Here is a 26,776-nt window from a genome sequence, read left to right as displayed (position 1 = left end):
CAACCTTTTCTGCTGTCTTTTGGAGGTAAGAGCCAACTAAGGTGGAATCTCGGTGTGACTGTTGGTGCTGAAGTTCTCATCGTAGCCTAGTCGGAGAGCTCTGGAGGAGAGAGGGGAGGTGTCTTGTTCCAAAAATTTGTCAGCTCACTGATTTGCTTCCTCACAGTTTATACGGTACACGAGGCAGACAAGAGACCATCTGATGCCTCAAGGCTTTTATGCATGACCAGGTAAAAAGCCTTGTCCCGTGTCCGGAGATGACTTCACACAGCCACAGCTCCGGCCGCATGATGTCTGCCCAGATATCTCAGGACAGTTGCTGGAATGGGGAGGGAAAATGGTGGTGGAAGTTTCCTGCTCTCTGGTAAATCCTTGTTATCGTCACATTGCTTGCTTTGCTTTTTCCCCTACTGTACATTTCCTGGTACCACCACCATCATACGCTTTTTCTGGGACTTTCAGAATACTTTCCTTCTGTTTGTCCAGGCCTGTGAGACTTCAGCTGCTCCGCCCTCTTCCGTGGCTTAGTCTACTCCTCTCTGATCATGCCTCTTAAGTTACCTATGAGGGCTTGATGTGCTTCCGTATTTTTTCCTCTTTGTCATTCTCTGTATCTGTGGGTTTTTCTATTTTTATTATTTTACACTCCTGTGCAGTGAACACCTGTTTCCCCTTACCTGTGAATGAGCTGGGGCACTTTCTTGTCCCTGTCTGGGCTCTTCCGCGCTCTCCTTTGGTAAAGGGAGAGTCTCTGCCTCCTCCCAAGGCTCCTTTGGTGGCTCCTGGAGTCTTAAGTTTCACCAAAAGCCTTTCTCTTGCTGGCAGCGTGTGGTTTGAGACGCATCTCTCCCTTTCTTGTCACTCCTCTGTCCCATCAGACAGAAGGGTAACGTAGATGTTTGGACAAGGTTTTGGAGCAAGTGTTTTCTCATGGTCATTCCTCAGAGCACACTCAGTCACGAGGCATTCCCATCGCCCTCTTCTTCAGAGCTGGCCTGGTCTCAGACGTTGAGTGCAACTTTCTTTTCTCCTTAGTTTGGGAGCAAAACACCGCTGGGTACAAAAGAGAGGATGCTGCTCCTGGCAAGAGCTGTTGCTATCAAAGTCCCTTGCGTGATGACAGATGCTGCGAAGGGTCTGTGTACCCCCTGTGTCCTGCCTCAACCCGTGTTCATGGTGGTAGAAGTCCTGTCTTTTGCTGCGCTTGAGCTTTCGACTCTTAGTGGCCTCTCAGTGGAGGCTCTCTTCTGAGTCTCACTCTTCATTTTACAACGGGTCTGCACTTGCACACTCCTGGGCTGGCTTGTGGGGTAGCTGCCGATCCTCTCTCACTGCAGCTGTGAACAGGTGCTGGAGGCTTTTACTGGAAGAGCAGAAATGGATGGAGTGGAGCGATTCAAGCCCGTCTTGGGTGGCCTGGAGAGTGGAACCTCGGTGGTGCTGAAGGTACATATTCCCTCAGGTTTTTGTGGACGTGGCACTTGGAATCTAACGCAGGAGCTGGGGAGCTTGAAGCGGGATGAATTTGGTGTGGATGCCTTTGGCTTTACTGCTTTTTTTTCTGCTGTGGCTTTGCGTGTTGTCCTCTGACCTCCTAGTAAGTCCTGAACCACTGACTTCCAGTCCACGCTCAGAAGGTTTCTCTTTTGTGTGTGTGGTTGGTTGTTTCTTTCAGGTGGCCTGTATGCAGCTGAGCAATGCCATGATCTGTCCTGCTGGTGAACTTGACTTGGGAGTTCAGATTCGTACTGAGCTGATGCATTCAGGACTTCATCACATCCCCAAGGTAAGGAGCTGCCATCTTTCCTGTCTCCCCATGGAGTGTGATGGCCCCACAACAGCAGCACAGCTGTTTTCAGTGGGAAAACCCCAGAAATGCTGTGTTTCTAGCGGACGCAAAGCAAGGCTGGTCTTGTCAGATCTGCTGCTGCGATGAGACATGCTATGTTGCGGGCGTTTCAATATCCTTCTGGCTGCCCACGCTTGCAGGGACTTTCAGCTCTGAGCATGGGTTTTTGTTAAATAGCAATAGTGCTTTTTACTGGAAACCCGTGACGGTGATCTCTGTCTGTGAATGTGCAGTTTGCCCTCCCTTCTGGGTCTGTTTCTAGCCTCAGCTATGTGATTACGTGCTCTTCCTAGGGCGTTATTCAAACCTGTGGGCATATTCTCAATATACCTGATCCAGATCATGTTACTTAAAGGTTCACTGTGAACCCTGAAACCCTGTCGTCTTAGAATCATAGAATCATAGACTAGTTTGGATTGGAAGGGACCTTTAAAGGTCGTCTAGTCCAACCCCGCCTTGCAGTGAGCAGGGACATCTTCAACTAGATCAGGTTGCTCAGAGCTCCGTCCAACCTGACCTTGAATGTTTCCAGGGATGGGGCATCTACCACCTCTCTGGGCAACCTGTGCCAGTGCTTCACCACCCTCATGGTAAAAAATTTCTTCCTTGTATCTACCCTCTTTTGGTTTAAAACCATTACCCCTGGTCCTATGCAACAGGCCCTACTAAAAAGTCTGTCCCCAACTTTCTTGTAAGCCCCCTTTAAGTACTGAAAGGCTGCAATCGGGTCTCCCCAGAGCCTTCTCTTCCCCAGGCTGAACAATCCCAACTCTCTCAGCCTGCCCTCATAGGAGAGGTGTTCCGTCCCTCTGATCCTTTTCATGGCCCTCCTCTGGATCCGCTCCAACAGGTCCATGTCTTTCCTGTCTTCCAGCAATGCACTTCAGAGGCCTGTGGCTCGATTGATACTTTCTCAATATTGCAACGCCATCAGTTTTCATTGGGTGTTTTTGGGTGTGCTTACGGCATTGACAGGAGCTGTGAACACTGGAGAAAGAAGAGCTGAAACTGCAATTGGATATATGTGAAGAACAGTGTGGGGAAGACTCTGAAGACCCGTGGATTTGTTTAAATGAGACTCGTACGCAAATGCGATATCCTTTAGCTATATGCTGGGCTGTGGATGAGCGTGGGAAAACTGACCTTCCTAGAAGTTTTCTCAGCTCAGCCGCCGCTCTACCAGAACAGGAAACGTGCACATATCCAAGTCCTTCATGCTACTAGGCAGGCATAGGATTGCATGTGGGTTCAGACAGAGATTTCCATGGAGTCCTCCGGTCTTTAGGGAAGGGGTGTGTGGTGGGGTTGGGGCAGCGTGGTTACCCCTTAAGCCAGGTGAACCCAGACATCTTGCTGTTCTTGGGCTGTAGTTGTTATGAAATTTTGCATGCTGGGTTGTCTGACTCTGCCTAAAGAATAAGGGAGCGGGTAAGGGTAAGGCTGGTGCTGCACCCTGCAAGAGAGGTTGGTCTGCTTCTGGAGCTTGTGAGCATCAGGAGGAGGCAGAGCTGGCCCCCAGTGATTTGCTACTGCGTGGGCCACAGCTTGCCGGGTGTTTTCTGTGTTTAGACTGGCCTTTTAGGCAAGCTGTGGCTTGCCTTCTGGGCAGCACGATGCAGGTGACGTTTCTGTGCAGCGTATTCAGCTTTTTGGAGGTGGCCCCCAGAGGGCACGTGAAACAACGGCTGCTTTACAGGAATATCATTTTGGAGTATTTTCATCCGTCCCCTTTGGTGTGTGAATCTGGGGAGAACAGCAGTCTCTGCAATGGACCTTTCCCCCTGCACAGAGAAATGCCATCCCACGGCCGTAGCGTGGGATGTGCCACAGCTGCAGCTCTTTGTGGTTGTGGGCGTAGACTGACCCTGTTCCGGAGGGTGACCGGCTAACTAGTCACCAGTTCCCAAAGACATGCCATCCTCAGACTGTACTAACCAAACACCAGGACGCATGTCTCATCTCGGTCTGGAAGGTGAAGGAGGCAGCTGGTGGTTCAGGCGTGGCTTTGGGATGGGGTGGGCAAGAGTAAAGAAGTGAGAAAAGAGCATCCTGCTGCCCTGCTAACTACGGGGCACTCCTTGTGATGCGAGACTCGGACTGAAACCTTGTCACCCCTGCCCCCAGAAGTGGCACCTGCACTCTTTCCATTCCATGGTCAGTTCTGAAACAGGTCTGTCCAGCTCCCTTAGGAAAAGGCTCCTTGGCTGGCACCTCCACTTGGGGAGAGGAACTGCCCCTCAAGTCCAACTCCTGCCTAGGGCTGCCTCCGCCTTCTGCTGAGACACCCGGAGTGTCCCTTGGAGAAGCTGTACATGTCTGCGGTGGGGACATCTGTCCAGTAGAGCCCCCCAGCAGAGGGTCCCCTTCCATCCCATGGTGATCTGGGAAGCCAAGTCACCAAAGGCAAGGCTTGCTTTAGTCTTGCTTGCAGGTCTGGAGCTTAGACAGCTCTCCAACCTCATTGTTCCAGTATCATCCCTCTCTCCGCATCTGCCCTCTTGATGCAGCTAAGGATGTCATTCTCCAGTCTGAGGAGCCAAAAAGGGCCGACCCCAACTGTCCTCCCTCCTCTGCCAGGCCCAGCCTTGGAAACCAGCTGGTCGCGTCAAGGAGCTCTATCAAAGGGTGGGAAGTTTAGACAAGGAGCATGGGGAGGCATGTCCCTAGTTCTGGGGGAGGGGTCTGAGACAGCATTCCCAGAAAAAGTCACGGACATCCCTCCACACACCCTTCCCTCCCTGCATCCCTGACTAGTCAGGCAGCCCCAGCTCTGGCTGGGCTCCTCTGGCTCCAGCTGTGTTCTGCCCCTCGCCTTTCACCTTGGGGCGGAATGGGTGGGGAAGCCGCCGTGCATCCCAGAGCCTTCCTTCAGCCCTTGGATGAGCAAATTTCCCCTCTCACCCCTCCTTCCTTGCTGGAGAGCCCTCAGCCATCTCTGCTCCTCGGGGCTCAGGGTGACAGGGCTGGCCCGTGGTGGGAAGGCAGGGAGATCTGTTGGCCATTGCGGGGACGCCGCAGCTGAGGTGGTGTTTGTCCTGGCCTCTGGAGGGATTTCTGCCCGAAGTTTTGAGAGCAGCAACAGGGACAGCCACATCTGAGCGAGTCACCCGTGGTGCCTGTTGTGCTCCCGGAGCAGGGAACGTCCCACAGCCCAATCTCTGGGTCCCAGCACCCCAAGAGCCTGCACCCCCGCCCCAGCCCTCCATACACAGGGAGTGCCTGGGGACCCCTCAGCTCCCACAGCGGTGGTGTGGTGCAATGGGACAGTGCAGCCTGGCCGTGCCCTGGGGGACCGCGGCTGCAGGACTGGGGCCGCGCTGGCCTGGGGCTCCTGGGGGCACTGGGCCCCTGTGGGCCAGTGTCACAGGCTTTCCCCCAGCCCCCGACCCAGCCCAGAGCTTGGCTGTGGGGCACCCACAGGAGTGGGGCAGGAGGGGGCTGCTTGGGGGGAAGTGAGGTGCCAGGAGTTATGCTTGTACTTGTTCAGAGGAGACTGTGCTCTGTAAATAGCCCGTCTTCAGCGGCTGTTGGGGTTGCTGCTGTTACTGTTACTGCTGTCAGGAGAGCTCATAAAACAGGCTAGCAGGCAGAGCTCAGCCCCTTTCAGCTCTTGCCTACTGGAGCCTTCCCACTCCACAGGTTCATCTGTTTTCTGGGCCTGGCCTGATATGAGAAATCTCCCCCAAAGACATTTATCTCCAGAGACTCCAATCTGCAGGGACTTCTCTCCCCGTGTCTCTGGCTTCTTGGTCCTTTGCTTTCTTTCAGGTGATGCAGCTGAACCAAGGTGTTTGGTCCGTATGAGCAGCAACTCAGGGAGTTACCGGCAGGGCTGAGAAGCTCCGTGGGGTTGGGAAGAGGCTCAGACCGTTGGAGGGCAGCACAAAGCCCACGTCTGGTGGGACCTCCGGGACAGGGGACCAGAGGCTTACATGGGCTCGCAGCAGGGCCAGGGTGCCCAGCAGCCTGAGAGGTGAAACCACATCTCTGCTGATGGGCTCCCTGCGTGGAGCTGCCCCTGCCCCACACAGATGTGCCCAGGCCTGCTGGGGCTGGGGAGCAGCACCAGTGGGGCCTGTGTTAGTGGGCAGGGGTCCGATGGGCCAGCCAGAGCCCTCTGCTATGCTCTGTCCCTCTGCTCAGCCCCTGAGCCATAGCTGACCCTTTAAGATGCCCCCCGACATTCCCCACTTGTCCCCCAGTGCCCCCCTTCTGCCCCCTGCCCACGCTCCTGTAAACTTCTGTGCCTCCCTTGGTTCCCCCCACCCATCCCCCAGTGCCCTCTACTCCCCCCAGTGCCCCCCTTTTCCCCTGCTACCCACACTGTGTCCCTGGGCAAGTGCCGTCGGGGGTCCCAGCATGGTAGGACACCAGGGGGCAAAGCCTGCTGTGGTGGGATGGTCAGGCCTGTCCTGGGCTGTTCCCTGCACCACCCCTTGCTGGTGCCAGAGGTGGACATGCCGTGGTGGGAGGGGTGGCAAGGGGATCCCCATGGGCAGTGGGAGGGCACGGCAAGGCCCCAGGACCCCATGGGGAGAGCCCTGCTCTGGGGTCTGTCCTGGCATGACTCCGTTGTGCCCAGCCCGGGAAGATCCGAGAGGGGCCATGCAGCTGGCAGCCCCCAGCCTCGGTGTCACCCACATGTGGTCCCACCAAGCACAAGGGTGCCATCAGGGAAAAAAAAAAGATACAGCACCCTTTAGGCATCTTGTGCTGAGCTTTATTTAATTAACTCCTTGGTGCTGGCTGGGGCCAGGTATCGTGGAGAGACTCCTCTAGCGCCTGCCTCACTCGTGGCTCCTTGTTGTCCTGCAGCCCCGAGAGCTGGAACGACACAGGCAGTGCCGTGGGGACCTGGTCCCGGCCAGGCGCTCCCCTGGCTGCTCCGCTCCAGGGACCTTTTCTCCAGGGATCTTCCCACAAAAAAAGACATCCCAAGGAGCAGGATCTCGGTAAAACCCTCTGAACCCTTCCCTCCCCACCCCCTGCCTTACCTCAGCAAAGAAGGCTGTAGCTGTCACCCGCAGCTTAACTGAGCACGAACCCAGCCATGGCAAGAGGTTCTTCACCAGCCAGGGGGAGACGAGCCCAGCCTGGAGCAGGACGCTGCACAGGGGACACAAGCGAGGGACACACAGTTAGCCAGGAAGGCCACAGGCCGGGTCTCCAAAATTCACGTGCACCGATGCAGACACTATTCTTTAGCTCAGGACGGCTTCCCAGGCATGCCGGAAGGGTCCCCGCAGCCATTTCCCTGGGCACAGCTCCGCAGGAGGCAGCCAGGTGCATCCTTGGGGCTCTTACCTGGTCAGGAGACGCACCCCCTCAGGGTGAGCCAGGGCGTCTTCCAGGCGAGCCCACACTGACTGATCCATGAGCCGCTGCATCCACGTCTGCGCCATGCATTTGCCTAGCACCAACTCTATAGCTGAAAGGAAAATCCTGGCAGAAGAAACAAACCAGAAAATAAACAAACACAAACAAAACAAATCAAAACAACACCACCACCACAAACCCAAGGAAATCTCAAATCACAGCAGGTTAGGGGAATACTTATCTTCAGCAGAGCTAAATACCCCTGAGATGCTGCTTCACAGCCTTCAAGACTGCAGCTAACGACACTGGCATTTTCATCATGCCCCAAACCCACTGACGCAGAGGAAAACTCACGCTCCTAGGCTTACTCCATGCCCGATACTTGCCAAGGCAACACCTAATACCTCTTCCCACCAGCATTTTGTGAAGAATGACACCAGTGCCCACGAGAGCCTCTGCTCCCAGCGGGGGCCCGTGGAGGGAGTGCAATGCTGGTGTGCATGCAAGGGTATGCAGGAGGCAAGATGACAGCCGTCCGCAGTACGGGTTGCCTAAGACCTTCCTGCCTGGGAGCTGGAGTTTCCCCATGAAGGAAAAGAAGTAAAACCAACCATGACGACCGGTTTGCACATCTAGGAAGCGGGGCAGGTGAAGCACTCCCTCAGCCCCACAAAGGCACGTGCCTTGGCGAGGGGAACCAAAGCCAGCCCCTCCATCTGCCCCTGTGGCGCCTTACCTGCAGGGCTTCTCCTCAAGCACCTGGCCCTCGAGGAACAGTTGTCTCCAGCCTTCTCCCAGGGGGGAAAGCAGCCTCTCCTCGTCCAGCATTTCACTGGCCCACCTCAGGAGGCTGGGAAGGAGGTGGGGAAGCAGCTGCCTGAACTCCTCCATGTCCCTCAGGGCAACCACGACCTCGGAGATGGCACGGGTGATCTGCAGAGAAACGTGACCAAGAAGCACCTGTTCAGGCAAGGCCTTTTCCCACCAGCCTGGTTCCCCTGCCTGCCTGGGGCAGGGGGGGTTACTGTCCGCAATTGTCACTTCTGCGACAGCCTTGTGGCTCAGGAGCACAAGACTGTGCCGGCTCCCCACACTGCTTGAGGCCGGCCCAGCACAGCACCCTGGGAGTCTCCAGGGGCTTCTGCAAAGGGCACCTGACTCCCTCATGCCGAAGTAAGAGTTAGCAGGTGCAAAGCTGCAGAAACATGTCTGCCGTTGAACGTACCATCACAGTCTCCAGAACAGTCTGATGACTGTGCTGCTCACAAGCGCAAGAGCAAGTCCACAGGCGGTTGTTTCCTGCTCTGTTTAGTTTCTCCACTAAGCACCTCAGGACCTGAATCACAATGGTGCTTCTCCCCAGGGTCCTCCACAGCTCCACCGTGTCACTGCAAGGGAAGAGACGTTCACCCCTGAGCCCGTATCCTCGCAGTCCTGCAGTGCCCTCAAACCTCCTCATCCGCAATGGGGCTTACGACGCCCCACTCACGGCAGAGACACAAGCATGCAGGCTTGCAACACTCAAGACTGTTCAGGCAGGAAAAAAAGTCCTGCTTCTCAACTGGACCACCCCAGGGCAAGCAAGCTGCAGGGTCTCTGACTACAGCGGGGAAGCGGGTAGTGCACGTACCTGTCCATGGGCAGACCTTTCTGGAGGAGACTGCTGATGAGGGGCTCCTGGTGAAAGCGGGCCCGGAGCAGGAAGGGCCTGTGGGTGCTCTGCTGCATGTAGGTGCAAAGGGTCTTCAGGATTTTTGGCACCTGAATGGAAGAAGAGGAGAAAGAAGGGTTCGGTGTATCCTTTATCCCCTCCTGCGGGGCCCAGACACAGTCATTCAGCACATGAGCAGTGCCTGCTCCCTTGAGTCCAGACCTAGCTCGAAACCTCACCCCTTCCACCCTGCCTGACCCTGGCTCACGTCTGGAGCTGGATGTGCTCTTGGCAATTGTGCGCACGCACGCACGCACGCACAGGCATGCGTGCACTCACTCGCATGTGCCTGGGCCCAACTGTATGAGCAGCTGCGTGCCCTTGTGCACACAGAGGACACAGACACGTTTCACACCCAACACTTGAATACCTCACCCCACCTGTTTGTAGCGATGCAAGAGCAAAACCAAACACGCTTTTGAGACCCTGAAGATGCCTTGCAGGGCCTCTGCAAGGGCACGTGACTCCTTCCAGAGGAACCCAGTTCTCCGGGGACACTTCTCCTTGCCCCTACCCTCCTTTCCCAAAGTGGAAACCCCTTCCCCACACGTAGGAACTTCCCCTGAAGGAAGGGGTGTTTGTTTGAGCCTTTCACAGCTAGAAGCTGTGGCCATGATAAGGACAAAGATGCAGCCAGGTCCCTCGTCTCGTGGAAGATCCCAGCTTCTCCTGCGGCTGCCTACCTCTGGCCCGTGGTGCAGACAGAACCTGCTCTGCGCCTGGGGAAGCAGCAAGGGGTGACCCCACAGCCCATGGATGCGGCGCTCCCGCTGCCCGGAGCAGCCACGGGCTCTGCAGGGACGGCACAGGGACACCCTGCCCTGGCTGTAACAGCAGCGGCCTAATGGTTGGGTGAGCTTTAGCTCAGCTGGGCGCGATCCAGTGGGCTGCCACCCGTGGCTGCTGTCACTGCGATCGACCTTTGTCAGCGACCGACAGCCACGGAGTTAGTCTGGGCTGAGCGAGCTGCTGCTGGCCCTGGAGCCCAAATGGAGCGCAGCAGAGCACAAGCAGAGGAAGAGGACAGGAGCCTTGAAAGGGCAGGCACAGCATGAGGCCAGAGGCTCCCAGGCTACAAACAGGCAGCAACTGGTGGCTAAAGGAAGGGCACCTTGCAGGCTGGGAAACACCACAGTCGCACATGGAAAGCAGCGACAGCAATGAACAAGTATGCAACCTATGGAAAACCTGGCATGCCCAGCAAAGCTCAGAGTAGAGGGAATTGGGGAGCAGGGAAGAAAGAGCAGGGTGAAGTGAGTCCCAGGGCAGGGAGGACTGACAGTGACCCCGGAGGAAGGGGAGGAACGGCAAGGTCAACACCTCCTAGTGCCTCACTCGTGGGAAGGACGTGGACAACGGGAGACTTTGGACAAGAAGTGCCCATATCCGTGTCACCAGCTGGAGCAGACCCCAGCAGCAGTTGCTAATGCCCGGCTCAGACCATCAGTAGCCCCTCGGCTCGGCACACAGGTGGTGTTTCTTGAGCCCATGCCAACTGCACAGGCTGCAGTGCAACAGCCGACAGGAGAAAAGACAAAGTGAAATGGGAAAAAAGATCTCCTTTACCTCCTGGAGTATTTCCTTTCTGCATTCCTCCAGGAAGACAAACACCCACTTCTGCACTGCTCTTGCATGTGTGGGTGTGACATGCAGCAATCTGTCCCGGACAGCGGTCAGAAAGTCCGTAGCCTGCGCTAGAGGGATGCATTTGCAAACAGCCTGGAGAGAAGTCGGGAACAGGAAAGACCATGTCACAGCTCTGCTCCAGCAATTCAGAAAGGAAAGGAAACTTGACGGGACTGTTAGTTCGGCAGTCACGGAGGAGGCAATCACTTTTTCCTCTGCTGTGCACACGGTGCTGTTTGCATCTAATGCGGCTAAGCGATCTGGACAGCTTGCTCTGGAGCCAGCAAGAGACTCTGGAGGGGAGCAGGGAGACATGCAGGAGCTCAGGAGCTGGGCCCCCACCCCGCTGTTTTGGGGCCAGTTACCTTTGCTATTTTGGTCCAGGTCTCCACCGGAACCTCAGTGTCCGGGCTGTTCAGCTCCTCAGCCAGGCACCTGATCTCATCTGCCTGAAACACCGCCTTCATGGTCTTGGCTGGAACAAACACCAGGAGAAAAGAGGAGTCACGTCTACAGAAACGCAACCTCTGGCCCTAGATACTGCTAAAAGAGAACCCAAGGGGTGGCAGTGAAGGCCACAGGAAAACCCGGGGCCCTCCTGAACTCAGTGCAGCAGGATTTCCTGAGCCTGATAAATGGCTGACAAATGCCCGGCTGGAAAGAGCCCTCTTCCTCCGGGAACCTTCTGCTGGGGCTTCAGGGTTTCAGCATCCTCTGCTCCTAGCAGCTGCATCCCCTGTTCACGCACAGGCCACCATCGTCTCTGGGAGGCAGGAAACCTCCCCGTGACTACCTCAGCACAGGCGGACCTTTGCAGCACGCTCTGGGCCTGCAGCTCAGATCCCTCCTCCCTGCCCAGTTTGCTCTGGGCAACAAATTGGTTTCCTCTCTTGTGCTCGGCAGGATATTTCTTGCCTGGCAGCGATGAGTTTGGAGACTGCCTAGGGAGCTGCCTGTCTCTCCAGGCTCAAGGCAGGGAGCGAGGGGGAAGGCACCCTCTGAAACGTCAGGGACCTCATCCGAGCGAGTTCTCTGACCACCCTCTGTCTCTCCTTGAACATGGAGGGGGACAGACATGGAGGGGGACAGTCCCCAGCACTGGTGACAACATCCTGCTCTCAGACAGCAGTGGGGGGTGGCCCTGGCCACCCAACCTCACACATGCTCTGGGGAGGTGGGACTCAGCAAGCTTCTCCCAGGGATTCTTCCTGAGGTGGCTGGGGAGGCAGAGGGCTAACCGGGTGGGGGCAAAAAGCCAGCAAGCATGTTGCCTCCCCCTTCCCTGTCACGGACGGGGCCTGGACCCATGCGACCCCGGTAGTGCCAGGCTGGGAAGGGAGGGTGAATCAGGCTGAGCAAGGCTGGGAAGTGCCCGCTCTCCTCACCTTGCATTTGGAGAAGGTAGCCAAGGCATACCCATGCCCTCCGGCAGGACATGGCCAGGCAGTCGCTGGTCAGAGTCACCAGCAGTCCCACCAGGGAGCCGAACTGCTCACAAGAACGTCCTCTCTGCAGGGGAGAGCAGCAGGAAAAGGGTCGCAGGCAGCCCCAGCACCCGCTTGCCTCTGCTCCAGGAGCAGCAACCGGGCAGATGCAGGCAGAAGGCCTGCCCCGTAATCCCTGAAGCCCCGAAACCCAGCACCCAGTGGGGCAGGGCTCCCTTCTGGGGCCATGAATGGTGGGAAGGGGGCACCAGGGCACACGGAGGGGCTCTACTCACCATGAGCTCAAATAGCTCCTTGCGAGCTCCCAGCAGATGGGCGCAAAACCGCAGGGCTCTCTCACGCTCCCATCCTTTGGCTGAGGTGAGCCAACCCTTCAGGACCTGAGGCAGGGTGCATCTCTCTCACCACAGGCATCTTTCTCTCCCTGAGATCCCTCTCCCCCTCCCTCCTTCTCTGGCCCCTTCCCAGCATGGCTCCCGGCCCCACTCAGTACTGGCACTGCAGCCTCCACCGCCTCGCTCTCTCCAGCCGCCTCTGCCTTGAGCCAGCTGCTGCTTCCCTGCCGGCGTCTCCCCGCTCCAGCCTTCCCCCAGGCTGCTCTCACCCAGCTCAGGGCTGGCTCTGGGCTTTCCCTCCATCAGGGCCCACTGCTCTGCCTGGCCTGAGGCTGCAGTGGCCGGGCGCTCCCGTCCCCCAGCTCAGCCCCTGGTCTGGGCCAGACACACAGCCTCAGAGCGAGAAGCCAAAGCCCACTTTCCCATAGGAAAGGTATCCATCTCCTAACACCCTCTAAGGCCTCGACCCTCTGCCCCTGCGACACTTTCCCTGTTGCCCCATGGCTGCTCACATGGATCACGTTGTCAAAGCCGGCAGAGGTCTCCTCTGCCTCCAGAAGGGTTTTGATGAGATGGCCCAGGTCTTCCATGCCTCTCCTGTGCAAAAGCTGAAAGCAGGAAAGGAGAGCTGAGGTTCTGCATCATGGGGGCTGCCGGGGCGCACTGAGGTGGGATCCTGACCCAGGGGTGGGCAGGCACTGGCCGGTGGGTACCTGCATGTTCACAGCTGCCCTCACTGTCTTCTTGCCCTTTTTCATCCGCTCCTCGGAAGGAAAGGACAAGACAGTCTGGCAGCACACTGCCAGCAGCTTGCGATTTTCCTCCCTGCTCAGAGGTGGCCTCAGCTTGCTGGCCAGAGGGAAAAGGAAGAGAAAACAGAAAGGGGATTTACTAGCCCTCTCCAGAGGGGCTTAAACCACAGCTGGGTTCCTCTTAATTAAGCACCCCAAATCCAACACCCCCACCCCATGCCAGCAAGCACTGCCTTCAGTGCCATCAATTCCTGCCTCCTCCCAGGCAGCAGGCAAACCCCCACCCCCAGGTTAAGGAACCCCGGGGGCTCCCTTCCTGTGGCAGACACCCAACATGGGGGACACCCTCCCTCCAAAGCCCCAGCAGCTCCTGGCTCCATGCTCAAGGCCACTGGGGCTGCCCCAGACAACTGGGATGGGGCACACCAGGAGTCCCCAGAGCCCGGGGAACAGACCTCACCTCAACTCCTCTAGGGCCTGGAACACTCCATACACCAGGGAGTCCCCGGGCTCCTCCTTTATCCAGTCCTGCAAGTCCCAGAGAGAGAAGCGCAGAGTTGGCAGTGCACAGGGGCACTGGACAGCCCTCCCGTCAGGCCTGGGCAGACACTGCCCCGTCACCCCCACACATCCCCAAAGGCACCTCAGGAGGGACCCTGCTCCCCAGCCACAGCCACCCAGCACCAGCACTCAGGGGCCCCACCAGCTCCGGACACAGCTCCAGGAGCTCGCATGAAGCCCAGAGACCATCGTGCCTCTGGGGAAACAAGTCTGATGGCGCAGCCCAAAACTCCCCCGTGAGATTACCCTGGCTACGGGCACTCACCAGCAAGGTCCACGTCGCCTCCTGCTTTAAGGAGAGCTCAAAGCTGCCGCAGTCACCCACAGCCTGGATGGCACAGCTGACCTCAGTGATGCTCTGCACCAGGGCGAGCTTGAGCTGCAAGTCCTGAGGCCAAAGAGAGCAAAGCACCCCTTCAACTCTTTGAAGGGCTGAGAGGTGGAAGAGGAGCATGGGCAGGGGAAACCCATGGCGGGGTTGCCTCTGGACGTTGAGGACAAACCCTTCCTTGGGAGATCTTCAGAAAGAGACCATCCATCTCGGTGCACCCCAGCCCCGAGGGGCTGGACCTGGGACACCCAGGCATCCCTGCCCTGCGCACCCCATGCTCCTACCCTCTGTTTAGCTCTGGAGAGCTGCAGGATGTTGCCCACAATTTCTTCATCCACACGGGTGAGCAGCTGCTCCTTGGGGGCACGCAGCGCAATGCCGCTGTAGGTGCGCATGAGAGCAGCGCGAATGGCCTGGGCTCTCTCCATCTGCTGCTGCTGCTGTACCTGTGTTGACAGAGATGCCCTGAGACTCCTGCAGGCTCCTGCAGCAGGCCTTGCCCTGCACCTTCCCCAGCTCCTTGTTTCCCTGGGCATCTCCCAGCAGCTCCCCAAGCTGCTCCTCGAGCTGCAAGCTCCGGGGCTGGGAGCTGTTCCCATTCCACAGCTTGGTTTCTCGCATGGGGATGGGGACGAGGTGCAGCCAGCATCGCACACACTGCTGGCTCTTTTACCACTGAGTTGAGAGGTTGGGGAGCTGCCTGGAGCCCTTCTGTGGCAAGGTATCTGACACAGCCTGTCATGGTCCTGCTCAGAGACGTGCAGCCTGTGCGCGTCAGGGGTGCGGATGAGCCCAGTCTGCTCACCTCCCCAGGCCCGGCTGCACCGCTCTCTCTGCAGGGCCCTGCCCTGCCCTGAAAGGCGTCCCCATGGCCCCGAGGTGGGGGGAGCAGAGCCAGCGAGAACTCACCAGGCTCCGGCTCCCAGCCTCAGCTTAGAGGAAGCGGCAGACTGTCCCACCGTGCCCACCCCATCTTGTTGCCAGCTCCTCCTGAAGTTAAGTCAGGGGCCACGTGGCTGCAAGCAAGCAACCGCTGCAGCTGCCCCAGCTGGGTGGCTCTGATCCACCCGGTGTCAAACCCCGTCCTTTCCAAAGACACCTCAGGGGCCCCAATGCCAGGACATCCCCTCTGAAACACAGGTCTCGTGTAGCTCTTACAAGAGGGCTAACCTAAAGGCAGCTGCCACAGTTTGGCTGCTGCAGGTGTAGAAGTGGAAATAAGGCCAAAAAAGGAAAGCCAAACAGCAAAACCCTGGATCCCTTACCTTCCAGCCCATGGAAGTCTGAGAGAACCCATCTATGGTGGAAGCGGCGGAGAACATCATCACCGCATCCAAGACCAGGTGGAAGTGGCTCTCGGCAGCGTGGGACACAACAGAAATCATTCCCTGCAACCACAGAGAAACAGGGAGTCGGCTCCAGCCCAGGCACTCAGCTGTGGTCAGCAACAACGGCCAGGCAGGACGTTGCAGCAAGGGGGAAACGGCAGCAACGGGGAAATCAAGGTCTGGAGCAGCCCTCCCTCTCCCCCAGGAACAGGCAGCAGATGCTCAGGACATGAGCATCACCTCACCTGGGCCTCAGACAGCTCCATGGGGTTTGTCTCCTGGAGGAACCTCAGCACCTGCCCTTGGACGTGTCTGAGGTCCCGACAAGCTGCCAGCGCTGTCCCAAGAGCCTTGTACAGGAAAAGCTGAAAGAGAAGAGGCCAAGCCCAAGAGTGGTCACGGCCCAACCTGTCAGGAGAGGGCTGGCCCCAGGCGGACCCAACTGCCCCCGGGAGCAGGCGAGGCCGGCCGCAGTGCCAGGCTGTAGCCAGCCACTGAGGCAAGCCAGGGGGAAGCGCCTTTTGGGCGCCAGGGAAGAGGAAGAAGTGGAAACCGCCTGCGTGGGCAAAGCACCCCGGCCCCCACATGGGGCAGGAGACACACCTTCTCCCAGGAGCCGGCGGCAGAGCTACCCAGCTGCTGGCTCAGCTCCTGGCTCAGGTCCACAGTCCAGGCCTTGTCCTCGATGGGCTCCAGCGACGCTCGCAGGAACTGGGGTGAACAGGAGAGGAAGCCCTTGGTCAGGGCCCTTTCCACACTCACATGTCCCGGGATGCTGCTGGGGGAGAGCTGCCGGGAACGGCAGACTCTTCCCCTGCCCCACCCAACCCTCTTTTCACCAGCCTCCCTCTTCTCCTAACACCTCAGGTGAGACCCCCCGGCACACCAGACGCAGAGGAGGAGGCAGTGCTAAGGCGTGTGCCACAGCGTTAGAGGGCATTAGCCATCAGCCATGGCACCTGTGCAGACAGCAGCTCCTCTGAGCGGGCAGGAACCTACTGCGGGGGGAGGCGCAGGGCACTCAGGAGGTGCCCCCACCTCCTGCTGCCTACACAGGCAGCCCTGAGCTTCCTCCCACTTCTGCTCCCTCTTCGCCCCCTCTATTTGTGACATCCCCTCCAAGGATGCTGTACCTTGAGCACACGGTGCTCCCACTCTGCAGAGTCCAGGCAGCTCCCGGTTTTTCCTAGAAAGCAAGAGGAAGCTGCTATTTAAGCTCACACCAAAGGCGAGCCCGGTGGTCTCCTCTGCCATCAGACCTCCCAAAAGTCTAAGGCCATCAGCCTAGAAGGGGCCTAGCTATGCCAAAGCCCTTGCGAGGCCCAAGACACAGGAGGGATCCCAGGGGCATTTGTCTGACCGCAGCAGATCCACACTGCTTGACTGCAGCTCCCAGAACAACTCCAACCACTGAGTCACAGCACGCACCAGCAACACACATTTTCTCCTTAATGACCCACCGCTTTTTACCCACTTGCAGCCCCTCTCCCAGGCTATTGCCCAGGACGGCTGCTGCAAACCTGGCCTGGCCTGGAGACTTGGTCCTCCAAAGCCAGGGGCTGCACCCCCTCCAGGAGCACCAGTCCTGTCCCTCCCCCAAACACCGTCCCGGGCAGGCCGGGGGAGTGCCACCAAGACCTGGCAGCCAAGGGGACAAAACCAGCCCCGTCCATCCCCTGGGCCGAATTGACACTGGGGGACGGCTGCCCCCAGCCTCAGTGCTGGCTCCCTGGACGGGAAAAGGCAGCAGAGCAAGTGCTGGGGAACTGGGGACAATTCTCCTCCGTCATGCTGGGAAGCTGCATTTTCCTGCCCCTCTTCCCTCCAGCCTCTCCCTCCCCACCCGCACTTTACCTTCCAGGGACTGCAGCAGGAGGGGGATCTCAGTCGCCCACGCTGCCCCCAAGGCTCTGTGGATCCTGCGGTGGAGGGCCTGCAGCAGCTGCAAGGCAGCGACTGCACGTTCTGCACTCTTGTGAGGAGCCGCCACCACCACCTAGGCGAGGGCAGGAGAGAAAGGTCGCTCCTGCTGCCAGAGCCGCAGCTTCTCCCAGGAGGGAGGGAGGGAGCTCGGCACCGCTCAGCCAGCAGCGGGCAGCTGAGGCCTTCACCCGGGGTGCTGCCAGCCCGGAAAAAGGAGTGGGATCCCCGACGGGCTCGGGCAGACTCGGGCATGCTGCCTCCTCCTCCGGGGCTCCCAGCACTGGCCTCAACGGCATCTGCCCCGGGCTCTCCCACCACCCCTGGCCAGGAAAGCTCTTTCCCCAGGGCCCCACTACTCACCAGCAGTCCGGCCAACAGGGCCTGGGGAGCCGGCAGCCGGGCTGCGGGGAGGAAGAAAGGCCGGGTGAGCCGACGAGCCCCCACCGTGCCCTGCCCTTCGCGCCTCCAATGCCTCGCACAGGGCTGAGGGCTGAGAGCAGCTGCGCTGCTACAGCGCTGGCCTGGGGGCTCCCCAGGGCTGCCCAGCATGAGATGAAGGCAGCTCCAGCGTGGCCAGGAATGAGCCCCGGCTCACCAGGAGAGCGCTGCGAGCAGGAGAGGCGGGCCTCTGCGCCAGGCAAGGGGCAATGCAGGGCCTGCCCTTTGCTTTTCCCAGGCTCCTGCTGAGGGCTGGAGGGGCGCAGGGAGACACGGACTGGCCCAACCCCCGGCCAAACCCAGCAGCGCTCACTGGGGCTCCTACCTTGCTCCTGGGAGTCCATGGCATCAGGCTCCTCCTCTTCTTCCTTGCACCCTGCTCTCTCCCACCTCTCAACTAGGGCTCGGAGACAGCGGGAGAGCGGGATCAGCATGCCACTGTACTGGGCTGGCAGCACGTACTGCAGCAGCCTCGGCCACAGGAGCTGCAGAGAAGAGGGCAATTCACCGTATTGGCATTTCCACTCAGCTCAAAGACGAAAAGGGCAGTCTGTGTTTCCCTGAGCCTTGTGCACTTCAGCACACATGAGGGGAGAGGTTCAGGGCATGGGAGAGCACGAGGAAAAATGTCCTGAAGGCAAGAAGTGGCCACAGCAGCAGGGCACAGGGCAACTTACTTTGGTCATCCCTCTCAGAGAGACATCCAGAGAGCCCAGGATGTCCATGCACAGGGCTCGAAGAGCTCCATCCTCCTGCGTTTCCCAGGGAAAAAGGCCTCCTGCCACCTGTACGACAGAGTTGGCAAAAGCCCCGTTACTCTCAGCTCCTGACCGACAAGGCTCAGGCACGACTCACCAGTACTCCTGTGCCAGCCTCTCAGGAGCACTGACCTCCTGGGTCAAGGAGGACAAGGACAGCTGGAGCCAGCTCGAGGACCAGGTCCCGGACCCTGGGAAGGACTGGGAAGCCTGGGAACAGACAGCGCCGCTGCTTGTCTGCCCAGATCCCAGGGCCCAAATGCTGCTGTCATGCCACTAAAGCAGAGGTGAGGAACGTGCCCTTCAGCAGGGCTGTGCTCAGTGCCAGCCCCGGCGGCGGCAGCACACCCAGCTCGACGGATGCGGAGGGGCACCTGGAAGCCCTTTCCTTCACCCTGCTCCCAAAGCAGAGCCACCCTGAGCCACAGAGCAAAGCGATGCACATGGACCTCCCAGCTAGAGGGAAGATCCTCAGCAAGTCAGCGGGAGGCTCCCCAGCTTTCATCTCCTGGGCACCCAGCTGGAAATGCTCCCCAAAGGGACTGCCAAACGGCCTGTCCCCTTGCCAGAAGGGATGCGGGCCCCCAGACTGTTATCGGACGGGCAGGGTGTGCTTTGGAGGGCCAGAGCACGAGAACACCACAGAAAGTTCCTCTAGCCCGGCCCATGTGTCTGCACTGGCCGTGTTTTTCTGATTGTCCATCAGCGTTTAAGGATGGAGGATGTCCTGTCCCTACAAGCCCCTCCCTTTGCAAGGCGGCTTTGCGGAAGGCACGTGTGGGCACAGCTCAGCCCGTGGGGTGCGCAGGCAGCCCCGCAGTCCCGGGTGGCACGCCCGGGTGCAAACCCACATCATCCACTGACATCTCCACCGACATCAGCACAGATGCCCACGAGGAACGGCCATTTGGAGGCCGCTCTGACGGCCGTGCCAGCGCTGATGGCCCTGCAGCGTGGAGCTCTCCATGGCCAAGGATGCCTGCAGGAGCTCTCAGCACAGTCCAGGCACCGGTCAAAGCCCCGGCTGTCCCGCTCTGCTCTTACCAGTCTGCCCGAGCTCCGGCTGAACTCGATGAAGATGTGCCCCACCACATCCCATGCCCAGCAGCTCTGGGGTCCGGAGCTGAGCAGCTCCCGGATGAACTCCAGAACTGCCCTCCGCACCTGCCAGGGGAGAGCGTGGTTACGGTCCTCCTGTTCAAAACCCAAAGGGAAGCCACCTTTGCTTGGGGGCAGCCTTTGTGGCTCGCGGAGAGGTGACAAGCACAAGGCAGAAGCTTTCGCTCCTGGCATCAGGGCTGGGCTTTAGCACCAGGCTGGATGTGCATTTGTCCCAGAGAGCACAGTGACCTCCCCGCTCCACTCTGCCAGCTCTCCCCAGGGAGGAGCCATCACCCACCGCCTGGGCAATGCGCCGGCGCTCCCCAGGCACCCCAGCTCTGCCCTGAGGGAAAGGCTTCCTCTGCCTCCCCTGGTGGCATCGTCCCTTCCCAAACCAGCTCACCTGGGCACTGGGGTCATGGCACACTGACCCCATGGCCTCCACCACCTGGGGCAGCTTCTCTCTCACTGCAGGTGCTGGAAGAGATATGGAGAGGTGTGCGTTGAGGCAGAGCCCCGATGGCGGAAGCTTCCAAGTTTTTCACACACCAACGGGACAGAAAAGCGGGGCCTGATTCTGACTTCACAGGAGGCAGCAGCGTAGCCAGAGTCACTCCGTTTCTAGAGGCACAGCTGGTTTATAGGGACTGAAAGCTATGGTAATATGGTAACACAGAGGAGGATGAGAGAAACAGCATGGGTACAAGCAGCTCCTGTGCGCACCAGCCCACCCGCCCGCCTACCAGCCTGCCCGTGTTACTGAGCTTGGGGCATCATCCCTGCTGTGCTGCCATTTCTAACTGCCGGGGGACAGCTCGAGCCCTGTCGCGGGGCGTCAGCTCGGCTGGGGGACCCGTTCTTTGCAGCTCCTTTGGCACTGACCGTCAGAGTGGGCCAGCGCTCCCAGCAGGCCCAGGGCTGCCACGCGACCGGCCTCAGTCCCACCACTCAGCTGGGAGTGTAGAAACATGACCGTCTCCTCGGGGCACATTCGTGCTGCAGGGAAGAAATCGCATTCTGCATTAGCAGGCAGCTGCCCCCCCACCACCCAGGACAGGGAGGGAGCTGCCATGGCATGGCAGGGCATCGCCCAGTCTTCTCTCCTTACCCTGAAGCGTGATGCAGCGGGACAGTGCTGCCTTATGGGCCAGGCCAGGCTCCTTGGTCACATCAGAGAGCTGTGGGAACGAGGTCCGTTTTAGAGAAAGTTGCAATAGTGTTAAGAGGGACTGAAATGAAACGGTGTTCTCCGCTCTCCTCTCCCTGGGCACGGGACCCACAGCCAAAACCCAGCCCACCCCACGGTGGCCCCGGGCACACACAGAGCTTTGCAGCAGCCCTGGCTGCCCAGGAGCTGAGGCTGAGCGGTGTCCAAGGCTGCCCTTAGGCTGCTGGTGCTCCAGAGTCCTCCTGCAACTGGGCTGAGAGGGAGATTGCTGTGGGAACTGGGCTGCCCCTCAGCCCCTTCCAAAGAGCCGGGATCAGGCATCCTGCAGCCTTAAGGTGGCACCTGGATCACAAATCCTGGCGTGCTCCTGGCCTGCAGGAAGGTCCTGGCAGAAGGACACCCTGCCCTGCCCTGCCCTGCCCTGCCAGCTGGCAGGTCTTTCCCCTCCATGGCAATCACGTGTGTGGGCCTCAGGCCAACGACTGGGCACAGGCTCCCCTTACCTGGCGGTGCACAGCGGTGCTGATGGCAAGAGCCGTGCCCTGTGGTATTGGGGTCTGAACTGCCTCCAGCATCTCCAGGACATAGCTGAGGCTCTACAAGAGAATAGGGAAGGAAGAGGAGGCTAAAGCCACCTAAAGGCACTTGGGAAAGAAGAAACCCAGCACATCTGGCATAAGGGCAGTCCCTAACAGCAGCTCCGAGAGAAAACCCCAAACCCTCCTGCACAGGGCTTCTTGTTTGCCCTCCCCTCAGAGATGCATCGACAGGGTGTCTTTCCTCTGAACAGAGCCCCCTGTTGACAACTCAGTTTCCTGGCACTTCCCACTCATCATCAGACTTTGCCCCTCACTGGTTGGGACTGGACATGGCCCTGGGCACTAGGGCAAACCTCTTCCCATGCACAGAGCCCTAGGGTGGTGGCAATGCCTCCATTCCTGAGAAGACAAGCCCCAGGGACTCTTGCCTGCCTCCTGGCCCCCTCTGGGTTGCTCTTTTCTTGCCCAAAGAGCCCAGGAAGCCTCAGGCCTCCTCTGCTCTCCCTCTTCCTTCTCTAAGGGCTTCCCAGCTCCTCCTGGCACCCCACAGCTCCCCAGCGCCTCGTGGCACTCGCGCAGACCCACCCCAGCAGCCACGCTGGACCCTGCGCACCACCTCACCTCGGTGACCCGGGTGGTGTCTCGGACCTCCTGATACCGGTGCAGGAGCCAGAGGACCTGCTCCCAGGCATGCTCACGGTACTGCTCCTCATGCAGAAGGACCTCCATCATGGCAGCCACAGCCCTGAGGACAGCCTGCTTGTCCTGAAGAGGGAAGGGAGAGGCTCTGTTTGGAGGGCTGAAGATCTGCCTAGTGCTCAGTATCCCCTGGACACCAGTCTGCCCTTCCCACTGAGAGGGGTTTCCCTTTCCCTTCTGCCCTGCAGCAGAAGGGCCCGCTCCAAAGGAGAGGGAGCGTTTCCCCACGCTGGTACCCCAGCCCTCCCTGCAGAAAGGCCCCAGGACTCAGCTGCTTCCCGTCAGGGAGCCCCCTCCCCTCACCCCTCTGCTTGCACCCCACTGGGCACAGACGGACCCACCGACATCCGACACAGTGGACATCCCCGCTGTGGCCCCAGGCGTGGAAAGCAGCACTTCTCACCTCCTCCTCCTTGCAGTCCAGCCAATGTACCGCCGCGTAGCGGAAGACCGGGTAAATGGCTTCACAGAACTGTGCTACCCCCTCGCAAGGGAAGGGGCATTGCTCCCGGTTGCAGAAGTACGTGTTGACTCCTTTTGACCATTGCTCCAGAACTGCACCAGGAGAAAGGAAAAGGGAGCATGTGAGAGTCTGCAGCAGGGACGGTACCTTGCACCCTCGCCCAAACCTGCTTTAAGGACAGTCCCAAGCTTGGCAGGGCTCAGCCCAGGACCAGATCTGGATCTGAGGGCAATCTCTGCTCTGGAGGTGTCTGGATTCAAACAGCCCACTGCTTCTCTCCTCCTCCCCATCGCACCTTCTCCTCCTCAATGGCCCCTTCCCCTCCAGCATCTCTCTCTGCAGGCCCTTCCCTTCCCTTCCCTTCCCTTCCCTTCCCTTCCCTTCCCTTCCCTTCCCTTCCCTTCCCTTCCCTTCCCTTCCCTTCCCTTCCCTTCCCTTCCCTTCCCTTCCCTTCCCTTCCCTTCCCTTCCCTTCCCTTCCCGGGCTTCCCCCACTCATTCTACACGCTCACGGCAGTTTGGGATCAACAAGGCCTGACCTCGCTGTGGGCTGACGCCCACCCTGTTCCCTCTGAGATCACATGGAGGCATCAAAGGCCACCCCAGCCCCTGCCCCTGCAACCCCGGCCAAGGAGCCAGCACTCACCACTGCAGACGGTGCGCAGCATCCGGCCACTCCCCACCTGGCTCAGCGTGGCGCGCAGGGCAAGCAGCGTCATTCTCACAAAGGGGATGCACCGCAGGGCTGCAGAGAAGGCAGGGACAGAGGGACCGAGAGTGTCAGTGACAGATACGGGAGACTGGTGTCCATCCCTGGCAGGGCTGGGGCTGCTGGGCCACGCAGGACATGCCAGAGGGTATGGGGAGGGCTGCCTTCCCCAGGGGAGATGCAGGGAAGCCCTTTGGGGAAACAGGGAGGACAGTGGGGGGCAGAGACCCCGCGGGTTTGTTTCCAATGGGTTCCCACCCTTCGGGAGCTGGGATCAGGCTGGTAGGGCAGAGTTGCCAGCTAGCCCTGGCAGGGAGCAAGGAGGCACGACAACTCCATAGCCCTCTAGTTCAACACAGAGCATTTAGGGAGGGGGAGGATCCTTTCTCCCCATTATCACAGACCCCTGCCCAACCCAGGAGGCCAAGGGTGCCATACCGTAGCTGCGGGCCATTTTGCCCAAGGTGAGGAGCACAATCTCATCAGGGACCTTCCCCATGGCCTTCAGGTGGCTCTGGAGCTCGGGCATGACAAAGTGGAAGTGGGAGCGGGCCAGAGCCACCAGGACATTGCTAGCGGCTGTCCTCATGTCACCTGTCACACCCTGCAAAAGCGTCACAGGTTAAACACTCCCGAGAAAAAGGCTGAGGCACTTAGACAGTCTGAATGACCCCATCTCCTCTGCGAGAGCCCTTGGGGCAGTTCCGCTCGGGCCCAGAACTTGCTGCCTCTTGCACCCTAGGGTAGGCGAGCAGCTCCCTGGAGAGACGAGGGAAGGCTTTTCCCTGGCACAGCCCTGTGCCGCTGCCCCCTCTCCCTCTCCACGGAGATGCCAGGAACAAACTGCCGCAGACTCAAGACCCCCCTGGGACCTCTCCGTGGGGCTGGTGGGTTCCCATGGCTCTTCCTCAAGGCAGGAGAAATAACTTTGAGCTTGAACCCAGCTCTCGCTCAGTTCCAAACAGCCCTGAGGCTGCGGCTCTGCACAGCTCTCTGTGTCCCCTCTCCAAATTCCCTATAATGACAAGTCCCCAGAGCCTCTCCCTTAGGACCTCTGCTGGGTCTGAATAACCAAGGAACATCTCTGCACCACTCTGTATTTCCCCCAAAACCAGGGGTGGAGGCCGGCTGCTTTGGTGGCCTTGAAAGAGAACAAGCTCACCTGGGCTGCTCGCATGTCACTGGACGCCTCTGCTATCAGGCGGTTCACGACACCGCTCGTCAAACGGCCGTCACCTCCCTGCAAGACGCTCTCCAGCTCCCGGTATGTCTGCACTCGGTCACCCTGGGGACAGGCCACAAAGCGGGGTGATGGGACTTGCTTTGCCCTCGTTCCCAGGGAGCCACGAGAGAGACCTGCTGCCCCCCAAATCATCTGTGTGACACGGGCACGAGGTACGAGCTGCAGGCATTGGTCAGGACAGTCACGGGGGAACAGCAAAGATCTTCCGCAGCACCTCTGACGTCAGCAGAGAGCCAGACAGGGAGATCGACTCCACCAGGGTAAAATGCCATGCAGGGAAGCGTGGGAACGAGACCATGCCCTGAGGAGGGGAAGCCACGAGCAACCTGCACCTTGGGACGCAGCATGCTCCTTGCACCGGCATGAGCCCTGGCGCTGGGACAGTTCCCAAAGCAAAGCTAAGGAAGGGCCTTGGGCCCTTGGGCAAAGGTGCTGGAGAGGTGCTGGGATTTGTGCCAGAGGCTTTGCCGTGCCCAGGCGAGTGCTTTGAGCTCCCGGGGAAAGGAGCAGGGAGCGGTGGCATTAGCGCAGCTTGAGCGGCAGGAGCAGCGCTTGGGGACGAAGCGCCTGCAGGAGGGCAGAGGTGCCATCAGGCAAGATCCCCCTCGGCCATGGCAGCCAGGGAAGCCAGGGGTGAGGAGAGGGGAGCCCTCAACCCACCCCTGCCTCACCTCATTGTCTTGCAACCGCTTTAGCAGAGAAGTCCCAACGGCCTCAAAGGTAGTGCCAACCACTGGGACGGTTCCCGTTGCCCTGCCTGCGTCCTCAGAATGCGCAGGTCTGGACTGGGCACTCAGGCATGGGCAGAGAGCTGGAAGAAAAGAAAGAAATGGTTTTGCTGGCTGCAGGGCTTTGCACCAGGGAGCGGGGAGGATCTTCCCAGCCTCCCCCAGCACTAACAGCCTGTGCTGGACTGTACTGGCAAGAGGGCAGTCAGTGGGATGAGGGGAGGGAGTCTTCCCCTCACTGCGGCGGTGGGAAGAACACCCTGGGGGACTGGGCCCATCCTGGGCTCCCCAGTGACAGAATGGCAGCAACGTGCTGGAGCGAGTCCAGCGCAGGGGCCCTGAGCTGGGTGGGGGATGGACACTGGGCTCTGCGAGGAGAGGCCAGGAGGGCTGGCGCTGGCCAGCCCCAACAAGAGCCGGCCGGGCCGGGTCATCTCTGAGCGGTCCCCAGCTTCCCCACGGAGGGCAGGGAGAGGATGGAGCCAGAGCCCTCTCGGAGGTGCCTGGCAGCAGGATGAGAGGTGACGGGGACACAGCCCCCAGCACCTGGCTGGGACAGACACTGCTTCCAGCAGGCATCAGCCCCCAACCTCCCGCCAGCCCCTCACCTCTGAGCGCTCTCATCCTCCTCGTGGCAGCAGGATCTCCCGGGTGGATGCACTGCTCCCTCCGGGCAAAAGCCACGAGAAACTGGGGCAGCACCAGCCCCAGGAGGAAGATATAGTGCCCGGCCATTGTGACACCGCTGCAGGGCGTGGCACCTCAAGGAGGGCTGCTGTGACACGGGGACGCGTGCTGGGGACACGCCACGGGGCGGGGTCTGGACACGGCAGCACCCTGGGGACCCCCACAGGCCCAGAAATGCAGGATTTCCCCATTCTCCATCACCTGCATTTGCTCGTGGGCCTCAATCAGCTTTAGCAAAGACTTTCTCCAGACAGCCCTTCCCAGCTCTGTCCCCAGTCCACATTCCCCTCCGGGGACCCATCCCTGGAAACATTCAAGGTCAGGTGTGACGGGGCTCCGAGCAACCTGATCTAGTTGAAGATGTCGCTGCTTGCTGCAGGGCGGTTGGACTAGATGGCCTTTAAAGGTCCCTTCCAACCCAAACCAGTCTACGAGTCTATGATTATATGACCCAAGGCAACGCGGTCTCAAGGGGACTGCCCTCGCCTTTGCCCTCTGCATTTTCTTGCCCTGGTTTTCTCCAAAGAGGAGGCTCCTGCCTGTGTCTGTGTGTGCCCTCCCCTGTGTCTTCTCCAAGAACATCTGCTCCCATTCTCCAGCCAGGAACAAACTGGGCAGAAACTGGAGACCTCCAACCCATCACACCCAGCTGCGTGGCGGAAAGACAAAGGAGACTCATATTCAAACGGAATATCCTTTTGCTGGTAGCTGGACTGCGGATGAGCATGGGAAAGCTGACCTTCCTAGAAGGTTTCTCAGCTCAAAACCAGATGAAAGGATGACCAGAACTGCCATCTCTACCAGAGTAGGAAATGCGCACATACCTGTATTGGGTCTGGCTGAGATGGAGTTGATTTTCCCCAGAGCAGCCCTCATAGTGCTGTGCTTTGCATTGGTAGCTAGAAAGGTGTTGATAACACACCAGTGTTTCGGCTGCTGCTTTGCAGTGCTCACACAGCACCAAGGCCGTTTCTCCAACATTCCCCCCTCACCAGTAGGCTGGGGGTGGGCAAGATCTTGGGAGGGGACATAACCAGGACAGCTGACCTAAACTGACCAAAGGGAGG

The 26,776-nt window shown here is 59.3% G+C and overlaps 2 protein-coding genes across 2 annotated transcripts in view; one reads left to right on the top strand and one right to left on the bottom strand.

The window, feature by feature from the left end:
* LOC132317896 (maestro heat-like repeat-containing protein family member 2B) overlaps positions 1–2,183 on the top strand; it is a 52,346-nt gene extending 50,163 nt beyond the window's left edge. The window contains exons 33-35 of the mRNA XM_059823402.1: positions 1,338–1,446; positions 1,676–1,786; positions 2,112–2,183. Coding sequence (XP_059679385.1) covers positions 1,338–1,446; positions 1,676–1,786; positions 2,112–2,183 — 292 coding nt within the window. The remainder of the gene's footprint in view (positions 1–1,337; positions 1,447–1,675; positions 1,787–2,111) is intronic.
* Positions 2,184–5,661: 3,478 nt separating this feature from the next.
* On the bottom strand, positions 5,662–24,986 carry LOC132317895 (maestro heat-like repeat-containing protein family member 2B). Its single transcript, XM_059823401.1, has 31 exons — positions 24,966–24,986; positions 24,214–24,336; positions 23,490–23,655; positions 22,989–23,087; positions 22,284–22,435; positions 21,803–21,946; positions 21,146–21,238; positions 20,583–20,652; positions 20,357–20,470; positions 19,878–19,951; positions 19,418–19,537; positions 18,293–18,400; positions 17,941–18,100; positions 17,538–17,578; positions 17,109–17,250; positions 16,388–16,440; positions 15,858–15,965; positions 15,500–15,619; positions 15,192–15,314; positions 14,223–14,372; positions 13,918–13,977; positions 12,996–13,124; positions 12,795–12,890; positions 11,888–12,011; positions 10,868–10,977; positions 8,796–8,887; positions 8,391–8,553; positions 7,902–8,098; positions 7,154–7,291; positions 6,844–6,955; positions 5,662–5,754 (listed from the first exon to the last, which is right to left on the bottom strand). The coding sequence occupies exons 2-31, from the start codon at positions 24,226–24,228 to the stop codon at positions 5,662–5,664; spliced, it is 3,366 nt and encodes a 1,121-aa protein (XP_059679384.1). The 5' UTR covers positions 24,229–24,336; positions 24,966–24,986.
* Between the last annotated feature and the right edge of the window lie 1,790 nt (positions 24,987–26,776).

Source organism: Gavia stellata, chromosome 12 (assembly GCF_030936135.1).
Source record: "Gavia stellata isolate bGavSte3 chromosome 12, bGavSte3.hap2, whole genome shotgun sequence".
Lineage (NCBI taxonomy): Eukaryota > Metazoa > Chordata > Aves > Gaviiformes > Gaviidae > Gavia > Gavia stellata.
Note: the sequence above shows the minus strand (reverse complement) of the source record. Positions and strands in the feature narration are given on the sequence as shown.

Excerpts from the sequence above, each read along its gene's own strand:
- LOC132317895 (XM_059823401.1), bottom strand. Across the intron at positions 12,891-12,995 it reads GGGCAGCTGTGAACATGCAG|CTTTTGCACAGGAGAGGCAT; the intron begins GTACCCACCGGC and ends TCCTGCTTTCAG. Across the intron at positions 6,956-7,153 it reads GGGGTGCGTCTCCTGACCAG|CGTCCTGCTCCAGGCTGGGC; the intron begins GTAAGAGCCCCA and ends TCCCCTGTGCAG.